This window comes from Lipophrys pholis (genome assembly GCF_963383615.2).
Source record: "Lipophrys pholis genome assembly, chromosome: 14".
NCBI lineage: Eukaryota > Metazoa > Chordata > Actinopteri > Blenniiformes > Blenniidae > Lipophrys > Lipophrys pholis.
Window position 1 is genome coordinate 20,846,348 of NC_137633.1, and position 15,469 is coordinate 20,861,816.

Sequence of the window (15,469 nt, forward strand, 5' to 3'; positions counted from 1 at the left end):
ATGACGCGGACCGCTGGTCGCTGGTGGATCGGTTCGAGGCAGAACGGTTGTCGTTCTCCGCCAGGCCCCCGTCACTGCGGCGCAGCAGCAGCCTCCTGCACGGCATTGAGTGGCGATAACGGGGAACACGGCCACACTGGTGTCAGAATGTGTCCTGCTTTATCCGCTCGCCCTGGGAGCAGCCAGCCTGAAGAATGAGCTGTGGAGAGGCTGACTGGGACCCAGGTGGTCCCGCGCAGACAGACAGGTCATTTACAGCCCGCACTGTACACACATCGCTGGGCTCTCACGGACTGACAGGCTCTAACAGAGAGATTTGTCAGGCACTCGGGGGGGAATAAAGAAATTGGGGAACAGGAGTGTGTGTGTGAGTGTGAGTGTGTGTGTGTGTGTGTGTGTGTGTGTGTGTGTGTGTGTGTGTGTGTGTGTGTGTGTGTGTGTGTGTGTGTGTGTGTGTGTGTGTGTGTGTGTGTGTGTGTGTGTGTGTGTGTGTGTGTGTGTGTGTGTGTGTGTGTGTGTGTGTGTGTACGCGCGCGCCTGAATATGTGACGAGTGCTGGCTATCAGACAAGCTTTAGAAGCTGGAACAGACTCGGTGTAATAACCCCCGTCCGTAGGAACCCCCCCTCCCGCCCCCCCCCCGACTGCTCTGCACCCTGTGCCACCCTCAAACCAGCCCCCCTGCTACGTGCATGAGCCACGGGTTAATTGTCATGCAGGGAGGTAAAAGCATGGTTATGGGAGGTCTCTGCACCTCAACAAAAGTCCCCGTCTGCCCCCCGCCCCCACCTCCCACCTCCCACCTCCCACCGCCCCCACCCGCTCCTCTACCACCCTTCTTCATCCTTCCTTCAACTTACAACTAATTCCTAGAGCGGTGCAGCGAGAAAGACGCTGCTATCTCTTATTAAGACCCACTCCTAAATGCCCCACCCCCCCCCCCCCCCCCACACATTAAGTGCATACACACACACACACACACACACACACACACACACACACACACACACACACACACACACACACACACACACACCTCCATATACACACACATCCATATACATACTCATTCAGCGAGCTTGCCTTACAGTGAACACAGAGGGAAAATAGTGGAGAGTGGAAGAGAGAAAACCCAAGAAAAAAAAGAGGAAGTAGTCAGCATGCAAGAGTTTCTTTTTTCCACCCTTCTCTCGCTCTCCCTCTCCTTTTTTCCTGATTTACCGCGCTTTCCTCAGAAAGCTCCATTGTTCCCCTCGCCTAAGTCTCATCAGGCCTTTTGTGGCTGACTATCACAGCGGCAGGCAGAGAGCTGGAAATGTATAAATGGTATCATGCCTTGTGATTAATGGCGGTGCTTATGAGTCAGGTCTGATAACGGGCCTGCTCTCTACTCAATTTCAGATACCGTTAATGGAATCTGTCTTCTGCGATTGTAATGTGAGAGCGCCTAATTTGCTATGGAGCTTGAAGCTGTCACCGGCAAGGGATTGTGGGGTCATAAGGGACCTGGCAGCCGTTTGGCCTGCAGCTTGTATCTGCGGTGCTGAATAGAGCAGCTCTCTGCCTGTCAGTTAGCTGATAGGCTGATGAGGACTCTAAGCCACTCTACACAATGGTGGAAAGGGCCATACTGCCTGACTTCCCTAATTGTCGAGGCTGCTCATATTTCAGAGCCAGCATGCTGGGGACTGGGCTGCTGCTTTTTTTTTTTCTCCCCTTTTCTCTTCTTTCCCCTCTCTCTTCTTGAACTTTTTTCTTCTTTTTCTCTATTTCATCCTACATCCCGTACACTGTCTCACCCCTTTAACACACACTTCTCGGCACTATTTTCTCCTTTCTTTTCCGTTTCCCCCATCATTTGTCGCCTCTCTCGCTCTCTCGTTTTAGTAAGTGGTGGGTCTTAGCGTATGACAGATTATCCCAAGTTTGCTTCAATTACCGCAAAGGAGATGGAGACAGTACAGGAGAGAAGAGGAACGGGGGGACGGGGGGGGGGGGGGGGGGGACTTTTGTGCACACATTATATTTAAGAAGCCGGGGATAAAGTGCTATCTCCAGCACGGTGGTTTCTGTGCCGGTCGGCTCCAGATCAACCGGCTGCCGCAGAGAGGGAGTCCTCACGATATGTGAATTACCCCAAATCACTCGGAGTGTTTTTTAATTTTTTTTCAAGGTCTTGTCCGAGAAGCAAACTTGAGCAGAGGGAAGATTAGAAAGACTCCCCAAATTAGTCTGAAGAAAGTTGGTGTTTATATACTGCAAAGTGTTATTTGTAGTGTGAATCCGCTGACTTTTTTTCTTTTTCTTAAATTTGCTCTTTCGCGTCATAACTTTTTCTGAAGTGGGCCACACTCTGTTGAAGTGGCCCGCGATCCCAAATGGCAGCAGGAATCTTCCCTTTCTCTGGAGTTTGCATGTTCCACCTGTGCGTTTCGTGTTAACAATCCCTTCTCCTCTCGCCCCGTCAGGCTGGCAGGTCCCGGTCCCGGGGCCGTCCTGGCTGGGGGGCTGTTTGCAGTGTCCAGACTTGGCTGGCAGTGGGCCATGGTGGCAGAGGTCTTCACCCTCAACAACCTTTTTGTGGGCCTCATCTTCTTCCTGACGGCCAGTTTCCACAGAGCTGAGAACGGCACGCAGAGGAGGAAGGTGAGCCGGTAAAACACGTCCACACTTTCAGCGGGAAGCTTTTCTTTATTATTCCTTAAAATCAACGTTATCTCGCATTGTTTTTCTCGTCCCTCTCAGATTGCTCGCTGGGGGGCGTTTTGCTGTGGCTTGGGGCTTTGTAACCAGCACACCCTGGTGCTGTATGTGGTGGTCCTCATTCCCTGGGTGCTGTGCAGACTCTACTCCCACAAGGTGAGTGCTGGACCTGCATGAAAAGAAGCAGATCGGAATGACTCGGCGGCTGTGTTATGCGACTCATGATGTTTTAATAAAGCAGTAACAAAACCGATGAAATGAACCGCCGACATGCAGACAGCGCTTACAAATAGGAACTTATGTTCATTTAGAGCCACAAATATATTATAGATCCAGGCTGTGAAACACATTTCAGTTCAGGGGCGACAAACGGTCTAATTTTATCTTGAGTGGACCGGTAAAATAGTACCTTAATAACCTTTGAATTTAAACTTGAAAGTTTTTCTTTGTTGTAGCGCAGAGTATACGTGATGAGGACGTCGATATTTTCACAACATTAAAACAAAACTACTGATAATCTCAACATTAAGCCAATTTTAATGAAACATTCTGGTAAAAAATACAGTGAAGTCTCCAAAAAAAACTTCTCTTATTGTTACATTAGGCATGTTTTTACAAACTCACCATGACTTTGAGGCGAGTTTGATAGAGACGAGGTAGCTCGCTTTCATAACAGCCTCGCCGATATCTCAGCTCAGGTCTCAGATTTTTTTAACAACACGCTTTTTTAAGTGGAGCAGACACAACATGACACTGTTTTCTTTGACATTCCTACAATTGTCTTGGTGGTTTGGCCCAATTGGCGCCTCCTAGGGGCCGGTTTTGGCCCACGAGCCTTATGGCAGCCTTGTAGTAGAGTGATGATACAGGTTAATGTTACTTACGCTTATACTTACTTTTCATGAGGTGACTGAGTTGTGTCAGTACTATCATTTACATATATAGAAAGCTGTGGTCACATGTAAAATAACGTTTTGGATGAGGAAGTTTATGCATTTTAAACATAACAACCCATTAAATGTTTTCTAATATGCTCTTTCAACAGGAGCTGTCTTTTCTTGGCCTTGTATCTCTGGGATTTTGTTTCCTCGCCGGCTTCCTGCCCTACGTCTACCTCCCCATCTCGTCTTACGTCAACAGCGCCCGCTGGAGCTGGGGAGACCAGACCACGCTGTCCGGCCTGCTCATGCACCTGCTCAGGGCCGAATACGGCACCTTCAGTCTGGTATCGACTTCCATTTATCATCGTGCGTTATTATCAGCCGCCACATTCAACTCTGCTGGCTTCAAGTGTTTTTAACTGTAGTGTTTTGCAGGCCAAGTCGGGAAACTCAGTGAACATGACCACAATACTACAGTAAGTTTGATATGAAAACCTTTTCTCACTTCTGAGATACAAAACACAATTGATTTTTTCATCTGTGATAGAATAGGTTCCTGGTTTTAATAAAGTATGTTGCATTTTAATTAAGTGTAGAATTTAGTACAAGTATAATCCAAATATTGTAATATGATACAATAATCTTGAAATTCAGTCGTCATCAAGTCACCAGTTTTTTCTTGATCTCATGTAAAGAAGAGAAACGATGTAAGACTTCATTGAATTTGAGTTCAGTGCCGGTCATGTTTGATTTATCGCTGCTTTTTTTTTTTTTTTAATTTTCTTTTTTATATGAAGTCAGTGTGCAGTAACTGATTGTTGTTGGCCATGCAAGGTAACACCTTCATTTCCTTTGGTACAATTGAAGGGGTTCTTCTACGGTACCATATAGCAAAAAGTGGAAAAATTAAAAAGTTGGACGCCGTTGATAATTTGTCTAGTAAGATTTTATATGTAGTCTGCTGCTATTGTAAAAGTTACACCTATGGAATTTGCATCAATGTTTATTTGTGATTTGTTTCCATCACACTTGAATAAATCCAGTTATGAAATAACTAAAGATAGAAGGCCCGGCCAGCCTGTGCAGTGGTTGTGGTGGTTTACACAGATTTAACTCCTGACACGCCGATGTGTGTGTGTGTGTGGGGGGGGGGGGGGGGTAGTTCTGCAGCCCATCTCTCTCCTCTCGTCTCCTCTCCCCAGCAGCTTTTGTTCTTGCCGTTCCCCTCTCTCCCATCAAAGCAGAACTGAACCTGCTTAGAGGGCCAAATCGCTGTGTTCTGTTTCTCCAGCAGTTTGAAATGATCACTCAGCTCTGGTGTTTAAGCGTGACAAGCTGTGATGACAGACACTGCAATAGAGCTGGAGAAATTGTATTTTTCCACTCTAGCACCCCCCCTCCACACTCCACCCCCCTCCACCCAATTCCCTCCCATGCTCCCCGTTACCACCATCAGCACCACAGTCATCCCGCTCCTGGTATCTTTCTCCAGCTGACGGGAGTGTGTGTGTGTGTGTGTGTGTGTGTGTGTGTGTGTGTGTGTGTGTGTGTGTGTGTGTGTGTGTGTGTGTGTGTGTGTGTGTGTGTGTGTGTGTGTGTGTGTGTGTATGGGGGGGGAGGGGGGTGGGCGGTGCACGCGTCTTAAGACCCCCCACTACCAGCCCCCCTCCTGCCAGGCACCCACCCCTTCCCCATCACCCCTGCTGCTTGATGGACAAGCACACCTTCAAGATGGGGAAGAGAGGCGAACATGACAGGCATGTCGCACTGGAGACGTAAACCCGCTGGAGAAGCTGACACACACACTCACAAACACACGCTGGCGAACACATTCACACATAGTGTACATTGGGAGATATAGAGACTCAATAAGCTGTCAAATAGAGATGGGTATTAAGGAAGAGGCAGGAAACTATCTCTCTGCTCTGAGCAAGCGCTCTATGACTGACAGGCGCTGTGAGGAGAGGACGGGGCTGCGGGGGGTGGATGACACAGTCATTCGAATCTGTCAATCCGATTGAAAGGAGGCGAGCAGAGTCCAGGGAGTTTGTTTTGATAGGGGATGGAGGGCACTTAATAATTGGTGTCCTTGAGTTCAGTAGCAAGGAGGGTGAAGGAGCTCGTCTTTGGCGTCCGTCATTCATCTGTGTGTGTGTTCTTGTGTGCAGAGCCCAGCTGAACCACTGCCTGGCAGACCTTTCACCTCCGGTTCTGATCCTGGCAGGAGCAGGCCTCCTCCTCTCCTCGTGGGACAGGTAGGATCAGCGAGAGACCAGCAAGCGCACCAAAACTCACGCACGTCTCGGCAGCCACTTCAACCAAAAATCTAATCCCCCGGAGTAAAAGACAGGGAACAAAACCACTGACAAACTGCTGATCTGAGCAAAGAGGAAGACAAAACAACACTGAGGCACGTAACTGTCAAGCTGTCAGGACGCTGCACATTCACATCAGGAGGTGCTTGATGTGTATTTTGGATTTTCAAAAACACATTTTGTGTGGGCAACTAAATCGCTGCTTGTTTGTATGTTGTGATCCAGTAGTTCATTACAGGAGTGCCTTTGCTGGGGTCTGTGGGGTGGAGCTGATAAAGCCGAGTGATGCCCTGGAGCAAACCCCCCCCCCCCGCCTGAGGTGCCCTTTAATAAACTTGGCCTCTTACACACACAGAGATGAGAGGAAGCAAGGTCAATTCATGGAATGACACAAGGGAGCTTTGCAAATGTTAATTCTCCTCTATGTAAAATGTAATTCTTTGAATAGTTCCTTCCTAAAGAATCTTTTCAGTGGTGGCACACACACGCAGGAAAGCGTCAATCTGTTAGTGTCCAGCTGATGGAAACCATGGTATCTATCTGCTGGCAAACGAATGCGTTCAGGCTTGAAAGTGTCTCTTCAGGTTCAGATGATGATTTGTTATTGCCATAAGGATAACGTGTTTTCTTTTTAGTGTATAAGTACATTTTACAGCTGTACTGTAATGAGTTTGTGATTCAGCGGTTGGCACCAGCTCATTATGACTCAGTCTGCATTAGAAAATCAATCATGCACCTCTTAGCTGGCTGGCAATTACATTTCCTCTCAGGCTTGTGATCTCCATCCCTGCATTAATATTTTTATGGACTTACTCAAGACGAGTATATTTTTAAAGAGTAAATAGACAAAGAAATGCATTGGGCTGAATATATAGAAGTTAAAGTGAAAATGAGTGTTTGCGTCCTTGTCAGGGTGAGCCGCCCGGTGTCCTGGCTGCTGACCGTCATGCTGGTCGTCTACTCGCTGTTCTTTTCTTGGAGAGCCAACCTGGACATCGGCCGATCCTTGATGCTGGGAGTGGTGAGCTGCACGACGCGTTTTCAGGGTTTTGAAATCCTTCAAAGGTCACAGTTGAAGGTCTTCAGTCTTAACTATGTGTGGGTTTGTTCTACGTTTCCATGACGACCAATTTCCCAACGTAACTATTTACATGAGAAGATTCCTGACTGGCGTACATTCTGGAAGGAGAAACGACATGTGTGATTGATTTCTAGCTGTATTGGCGATGGTCAGTGAATCAGTGATTCTCAACCTTTTTCTTGAAGGACCCAAATTTTTCTATCCTTGTAAACCTGAACCACGCCACCACAGCCTGTACAATCACAAAAAAAGTTAAAGGAGCCTCAAACGCTAAATGTGAAATCCAGTTTCTTTGTCATATTCTGTAATATACCATGGGTTCCTTTTTTCCTTTGGTTTACACTCTCGGGGTGTTAGGTGGTCTGGTGCCGCTCCAGCTTGAACCGTTAAAAAGTTTGAACAGTTTCATTTGTCAGTTTTTCACCACAAAAGGTGAATTCAGCTTTAATTTAGTCCATTGCTTCAGTGAAGTCTTATTCTGTTTAACTTTCTTGGTATATTTTGTTTCTTTTTGACTGATTATTCTTTCTCTTTAGCCTGATGTGCCGCCATTTTTTTCTCCCGCTGCTTAATGTGTTTTACCTTTGTGTATATTGCAGACCCTTATATATATATATATATATATATATATATATATTGTAAATGAATGACACCTTTCTATTAAATGTTAACCCCCAATTAAATGTTAACCCCCCCCCCCCCCACCCCCCCCGAGGGGGTTGGCCTTAAATGACGTGTTCATGCCAGTAGTGAAAATCAATGGATCATTCAGGCCAGTGGTCCTTCGTACTTGATGCAACCCCTTTCGTCAACATGACAATCCCTCTCATGCTCCTTCATGGCGACTCTGTATCTAGGTCAGCTTGTCGAAACCTGCTCCACAACCTTGATGCTCTTCATCACTCTATCCAGAACAAACCATTGCACACTGCATTCCTCAGTCAACTGCCTCGTGCTCGATCCTCAGTGTGTCGCCCTCTTAGCTGTCTAGCTCCTTACAAGGGACCTCTGAAAAACTAGTTCTATAGTTTCCTTCCATTATTGAACATTACTTTCTCCCATTTAAGCTTGTGTGACACTGTTTTCTTGTATGAATGTATTTGATTTTCTGTTTTTCTTTGTGCCTCTTCGCTGCCTCTTGGCCAGGTCCAACTGCTTCTCAATTGACCAACCTGGTATAATAAAGGTGAAATAAATAAAGCAGCTTCTATGGCAGTAAATAGCCCTGATGTGGAATCTCACTAAATTAACTAAAGTGTAAATCTCCTTCAAAATTGACCAACCCTACTTTACCGCATACAGTGCTGCTCGTCATTTCTAGCTACACCAGTGAATCCAGTGTGGAAAGAGAACTTGAAGTGCTGTCCTGTCCGTTCCGCATCCCACAGGTTGAGCGTTTCTGGCTCCAGAGCGACGCGGCGGTGTGTGTGCTGGCAGGCCTCGGCTTGAGCCGGACACACGGGGAGCTGGAGAGAAGGCTGAGCCACGGGGGGCTGTGGAAGACCACCGGCTGGCTGCTCACCGCGGCTCTGCTGGCACACGTCGGGCGCGGGAATCTCAGGCGAGCGCTTTGTTTTTAGCTCGCCGTTGCTCGAGCGTCAGTTTGAAAACTAACCGGAGACTTTAAGGTTTTAGATTTGTTATTGTGGGACGCGGTGTTTTGTTTGCCCTTGGCTGAATGAAGACACCCTGAAAGTGACGCTCAGTCAGCACTACAAACTTCTTCTCATTGTCTCATCTCGGAGTATGAAGGAAAAAGCCTTACAGCTCCATTTCTGCTCTTGCCGATTTGTGGTTTCATGCCCCTGTTTTGTTTGGGCTGAAATGTAAACTCAGCTCTGTAATGTCCAAATTTGCAGACAATTATAAAACTAATTGTACAACAGCACAGATTTTGATCACAGTGGACATAATTATTGTAGCTGCATTGTTTTGCACTTCTACAGGCTATTACGATTGCCGGCTCTAATAGTGTTTTTTTTTTTTTGTGTCGGGCTGCTCTTGTTTTAGTTTCTTTCCAGATTCTACACAATGTGCGTGCATTTATCTCCCAATAAATATCTCCCAACTATAAAGTGAAGTACTTCTGCTTTGTGAAGTTGAAGTGAAATAAAACCTCCCTTCCAAAATCCCCCGTGTGCAAGTTTTCCCTGACTCAACCTAATTTGTTTCTCCCGTGCACTTCGTATGCTGGCGGTCGGAACTCGGCGTGTCAGGCTTTTCTCCGCTCTCCCCGTGGTACGGGCTGAAGAGAGGCACGGTTAGCACATAGATTCCCCTCGCGGAGCTCAGTCTGAGATGTTAGCTGTCCGAGGAGGCAGATTACACCGGCGTAGCGCCGGGGAGTGCCAGACAGCCATCACTGAGCGGCTTTGATCAGGGGGAGAGCATGGCCTGTGCTGTCAGACCCATCACACCTGTCTTCCCATGATTAGATAGGCAGGCAGAGCGCTGTGCAGAGGGGAAGGGGCGGGGGCACTGACAACTTACCCTGCGAGCACCTCCAAAGCATACCTGCAGACACACACCGCCGTGCAGGAGGAAGAGTGCGGCACTCTTATTCTAACGACAAGTAAACGCATCATGTGACGTGTGTGGCTGTTTTCAGGGAGTGCGACCTGAGCGGCAACAGTGTGGTGGAGAAGTTCGGCAGGGAGATTCTGGCCTCCGTCCCAACAGACTCCATCGTCCTGACCAGAGGAGACCTTCCTGGAAACTCCATGCGTTACTTGTACTACTGCCAGGGCGTGCGGCCCGACGTGCGGCTGGTCGACCAGGAGGTCAGAGCCATTTCCTCTCCGTCTCACAGAAACGTTTCATTCTTCTCCTTGAAATTTAGACTTTTGAGTTTCTTTTCCCCTCAACACTCACTGCAATGGCTTGATGAACAATCCTAGAAAACATGAAAATAAGTTGCAACACATTGATGACAAAGCATCCTATTTCCATTTTCACATTCATATAAACATTGATGTATTTTGCCCCTTTGAAAATAAGTTTTTCACTCCATTAGTTAAAAATTTCAAATATGTAGAAGTGTGACACTGTTTGATTACAGCAGCAATAAATTAATCGTAGACTTTGTTTCACTGTATAATGGCATTTGTTGTAAATAAGTCATCATTTTGTTGGACAGAATAACTTCCTGTAGATAAACAGTGAGAAATACTTTCCATTTAGACACATCTGTAAGCTATAAATTGTTAAATGGCACCAAACTCTGGTAAGAAAAACCCTTCAAGAAGTAATAAACTGCCCTATGATGTGTTAACAACTTCCTAACGAGGTTAAAATAGAGTTGAAATATTTTGTTAATTTCATGTGAGCACAAATTTTTCTTTTTCTTTTTTTTCCCCCTCCAAACTTTCTGGGTTTTCTGAACACAGTGACATAAATGTAAAGAAGAATAAGAACTCATCTTCAAAATGTAAAAAGTTGTCTCGATAACTTCACACAGAGAATAAATACTTCAGGAAGAACAGATTCTTCACTTTAAGTGAGTAATTTGACTGGTAATCCACATGACATGAAGACTTAAAGCGATTCTGTCTCTCTCCTCTGCTAGATGATGACATACTCTTGGTACGTGGCCAAACTGTCCCGGCACCACCCCGGGGTCCGTTTCCCCGGCCGCTGGTGGGACCCGGCCCACCCCGAGAAGAAAGACACCTTCAGTCTGGAGCAGTTTCTGTCCCACAACAGCCAGTGAGTCTCCCGCACACCCACAGCGAGCGAGCGGGGAATAAAGGGACGGAGGATGTTGAATGAGAGAGAAGAGAGTGAATTGGGAGGCCGACAATGGTCCAAATGGAGAAGTGGGTGATCTAATGAGGCAGAGATCAGTGGGATGGTGGACGCAGCGGTGAGTGCAGGGAGGAGATAAGCCCACAGAACTGTTGAGGCCATAAAAGGAGTTTGATGAACTCCAGACGTCGACTAATCTACTTGATTTGGTTAAACGGTCTCTGGCGGACTTTCCGCGGTTCCAGCTCACATGTTTCACTCCTCCAGGAGGAACGCACACCCAGAGTGGAGGGTGCCTTGTTAATACCAAGCCCACCAGGGGGCAGTGTTTGCCAGGCCAATATGTCCGTCTCTCCGTGGGGCAACACCGACCTGTGGGATTAACCCTCAGGGCCTGTGACTGCAGGTCTGAAGAGGAGGGGAAATCATGTTTGTTTGCATGTTGTTTCCCTGTGATTCTTCATCACTGAGATGTGATCAAGCCTCTGATTGTCTCCGTGTTTCAGGAGGGACGTGTTGGCCTGCATCGGGCTGCCCGAGGGAGATCCCAGCTGGGAGCGCAGCTTCTCTCGCTGGCCTCTGGGTGTGTGCGACTACCTGGTACCTGTCGAGAGACGGTTTGAACCTGAAGAGTGGAGCCGCCGCACCCGCAACCTCTACAACTGGAGCGAGCCTCACAACAGGTAAGAACAAAAGTGTGGTTTCATCTTTTGATTCAGGCCCATTCTCCTCATGTCGAGCCTTGTATACAGTATTACTGCACAAAAGGTTTCAATATGATGCGACTATTCCATCATGGAGGGATCTGATTGGCACTGAACTTATTCTGCAGCAGAGAGAATCAACCACAAACATACAGTGTTTATTAGGAACTACAGAATATCGGTTTTCAAAACCGCCTCTATGCGAATGATGATTCCTTTCCTGATGACTCACTATATTCAATGGTAAAAAATAATGTATATATCGTTCTTAAATCACTCATTTGCATTTTTACAACTATCCCTGTCTAAAACTTGAATACCCACCATATATTCTTTAAAAAAAAAAGTGTTTGAAAAGCTGTTTAATCAGCTGCACAATGAGGGTTTGCAATAACTGCTTCCCTCCACAGCCGGTGAGGTTTAGGAAGTTAGAAATGAGCGAGATGCATTGTCAGGAGGATGCTGTTGGTCGAGGAAAAAAAAAAAAAAGAACAAATCCTTTGGAAATAAATCCCCTCGCTGCATTTTCTCTCTGTGGTCTTCAGTCCTCCCACCGCAGAACTTCCCGCACCGAAGTCGTCCCGTGTCCGCCGCGCTGCGATCCCGCTCCCTGCCTGATTCAACCAGAGCAAGACATTAGGCCCTCGGCCACTCGAAATGAGACTGAAGATGAAAAATAATGAGTTTCTTATTGCGTTTTTGTCAATAACTGTGTCAAAAGTGGAATTAGTCAAAGCTGCATATTCTGTAGCTGTTGCCAGCAGCCCTTCATTCACTCAGATATCCACGGCTGAATACTGTGACATTATTTCCCGCACCCCCACGACAAGCGTGTCCGCCGATGCCCAGAAGCCAAATATTAGCTCGGAAACCCAGCTAAAATATTCTTTTGAAGAAGAGGTCAAGTGTTTACAGTCAACAAAGTGAAAACAGGCAGATGTGGTTTCACTCCATGTCTAATGTGCTGGCTGGTATTGTTGCTCAGTCTGTTAATGTTTATGCGGCAAACATTGAATTTCAGTGTATGAAAACCTGCACAGTCCAGTGGAACAATATATTCACATAAATAATCATTTATAGTTAGTGGAACTGTGCATAAGCCAATGCCTGGAGGTGCTTTAGATAAAGAAGTGTTTTTTTTTGTTTTGTTTTGTTCTTGAAACAGTTCCCACCCTTCCTCCTGGGAGCGCGTCGCTAATGAGGAGATGTGGCAGGCCAGGTACGTTGAAGTGTTCGTGCAGGACGCGCCGCTGTGGCTTTCAAATAAAAAGCTGCGTCACGATGCATACCGGCCCCACCAGAACATCTCCATAAACCAGTCTTGTGTGGTAGAGCATCTACATGTACATTGTATTTGGTGGCAGCATCTACATAAATCACTCCATCGGAGTGCTGCGTCTGGGAGTGTGGATCTGCATGGCTCATCCATCCAGCACTTAGCCCCCAGTCTGCGTGCTTTGTTTCAGGATGAAGACGGCTTTCTTTCTGTTTGACCTGGCAGAGAGGATGCAGGGAGAGGGGAAAGCTCGCCTCTTTGAGCTGTCTTACACTGTGAGTCTGACCGGGGCTCGCATGCCACAATGCTGTCATTAACCAGATGGGAAAGAGTAAACGTATGTAGAGGCCGTTCTCATAATATGTTTTCATACGTTTTGCGTCTCTCCCAGCTCTATAAGGAGATTGTAGAGTCCCACTCGGACTACCCTCCCAACTGGGACAAGAACCTGGCACTGGCGTGCGAGAGGCTGCTCCGCTCCGGCCACCGAGGCTACAGCCCCGACGGCCTGCTGACCTGCAGCATCCAGCACTTCACTCTCTACCTGCAGAAGGACGCCACTGATCCCCAGACTCCCGCCATACAGTCGGCCGTCACCCGCCTGCAGCAGGAGAGGGACCGGCTCCGCCAGACTCCGTAATGGCGTCCAACAGACACCGATCTGCACTCAGTACGTCACATGTCCTGCCAAAGTCCGAGACTCTGAGTGTGCCTCGTGTTTGTACGTTACAATGATGCTAAATCATTAAAGGGAAATCAGCACTTTAGTTCAATCCTCTGGTTTATCATCCATTATTCTCAGTAAAGACAGACTTCCCCGCCGCCGTGTCTCACTTCCAGTGGACCGGGTACAGAATCTGACTTCAGGAAGCCTCGACTGACCTCAATCAAGCTCTGCATGCGCCCTTAAAACTCAACCATTCAATTGCTTTATCGTTACATCTTCTTTCTTTTTTTTTCTTTTTTTTTTTTTCGTGCTCTCGGAGCTTTTAACGTGCTGATTATTTTGCCTCTGCTCCACTTCTCTTTTTCTCACATTTGGATGGCGAGACCGAGATTGAGGGAAACCCAATTTTGGGGCAGAAATGGGGGATTAGAGCGGCTGTTTAATCTGGGACAGACTTGCTCTGTGCCACGCAGTCCTCACTTCACATCCGCTGCTACACCCCCCCCCCCCCCCCCCACCCCCGCGTCTTTCCATCGGTCTATCTTCGATGGTCCTTTAAATGTTTCGAACTAATGGATTCCGTGAGTGTTTTTCTCTCTTCCTTCCTGACAGGAGGCCTGTAATCCCTCGTGGATTTATATGAAATGTCACAATGCCAGAGACCCTTTTAGAGGTGCGTCTGTGTGTGAACATGCTTAAATCTGCACTCGAGCCCGTTTTCCCTGCCAGAGCCGCACATAAACATATTCGATAAGCAGATCGAAGAGAAAAGTGAGGCACGCATCAGAAAACAGTGGACGGGGTTTCATTGACCGTCCGTCTTTGAGAGTCTTTCTCAGGATCTGACACGTTAGTCTTCATGCTAATGAGCTGAAATTTGTTTTGCAAAGGTCAACATGAGCTTTGTGAGGCAGTGCTGAAGGAGTCTGCTTCAGGAGATACTGTGAAGGACAGGAAGTGCATGTGCAGTTTCCTCTGGGTGTAATCTGTCCTCCGTGCCGGCCTGGAGGATGAAGTCCGACCTGCTGCAGCACAAAACTGTTACTTTGCTTTACAGGGGAACTTGTTTCAATAAAGAAACAGATATTTTCAGAAGCAGCTGTGTTTGCATCAGTTATTTGCCACCTCTTGTCTTTACTTTCTTCCTCTCCTACCTCCTGTCGCCTCTCTCTCTCTCTCTCTCTCTCTCGCTCTCGCTCTCGCTCTCTCTCTCTCTCTCCCCATAACCCCTCTGTTCCTCTCCTCTTCCCCGTTTCCGAGAGTCAGTTGCCCACCCTAAATCAGCAAGCTGCCGAGGATTGTGGGAACCCATGGAATCGCCGTGACCAGGGATGCAGGCAGGGAGCCACAGCCACGCTGGAATGTGGGGCGTCTGAGGAGATAAGAGCTGTGAGCCCAGCCAGGGAGAGAGAGGAGGGGGAAGTGGAGGAAGAGGAGGGCAAGGCAGAATGAGGAGGGTGAGACGGAAACGGCGAGAGCAGCAAGTCTGTGAATGGAGAGACAGAAACACAACACCACAAACAGCCAGAGAGCAAGACGGAGTGAGACGGAGAAAGAGGGGTGGGAGACTTATGTGGGGGGGGGGGGGGGGGGGGGGGGGGCACACTGGAGATGGGAAGCCAGCCTTATTCCTCTTTGCATTTCATTTACATCCCTGGCCGTATCGACCAATCGGATTGGGAGCAAAGCCCAGGGCTTAGGAGGGGAATAAAAAGACAAAATGCCTTTGCTGCTCTCATCCCTCCCTGATAATACCCCTTCTGTTTTTCTTTTCTCCTTTTCTCTCGTCTATAAGTAGATACTGTCCGAAATGCCAGCGGAAAAGCGACACCTCCGCTTGCTGTGTATCTCAGATAGACCGTGCGGGAGCAGGGGCTGAAAAGACAGCTTTAGCTACTGGGCCTATCTCCACTCCTCTCTCTGGCTGGATGGAGGCTCGGAGTGGAGGGGGGCGGAGGGCCGGGGTGTGTTGGTTAGTGTTTGGGAAGAGAATAGAGGGTGTGAGAGGCATGATATACTGAGCTGGCCACAGATTTTGCAGAATCTTCCACTCTGAAAAACTTTGCCCGCAGATCCGTTTCCCAAGCATGCGAAACCTG

At 47.6% G+C, this 15,469-nt stretch overlaps 1 protein-coding gene across 1 annotated transcript in view; it reads left to right on the plus strand.

The window, feature by feature from the left end:
- tmem260 (transmembrane protein 260) overlaps window positions 1-14,463 on the plus strand; it is a 30,339-nt gene extending 15,876 nt beyond the window's left edge. The window contains exons 4-16 of the mRNA XM_080479317.1: window positions 2,468-2,645; window positions 2,745-2,858; window positions 3,748-3,927; window positions 4,019-4,059; window positions 5,752-5,838; window positions 6,811-6,919; window positions 8,368-8,540; window positions 9,588-9,759; window positions 10,545-10,684; window positions 11,230-11,406; window positions 12,593-12,646; window positions 12,894-12,978; window positions 13,095-14,463. Of these exons, the coding sequence (XP_080335443.1) occupies window positions 2,468-2,645; window positions 2,745-2,858; window positions 3,748-3,927; window positions 4,019-4,059; window positions 5,752-5,838; window positions 6,811-6,919; window positions 8,368-8,540; window positions 9,588-9,759; window positions 10,545-10,684; window positions 11,230-11,406; window positions 12,593-12,646; window positions 12,894-12,978; window positions 13,095-13,343 (1,759 nt within the window). The 3' untranslated portion in view covers window positions 13,344-14,463. The remainder of the gene's footprint in view (window positions 1-2,467; window positions 2,646-2,744; window positions 2,859-3,747; window positions 3,928-4,018; window positions 4,060-5,751; window positions 5,839-6,810; window positions 6,920-8,367; window positions 8,541-9,587; window positions 9,760-10,544; window positions 10,685-11,229; window positions 11,407-12,592; window positions 12,647-12,893; window positions 12,979-13,094) is intronic.
- Window positions 14,464-15,469: the final 1,006 nt, after the last annotated feature.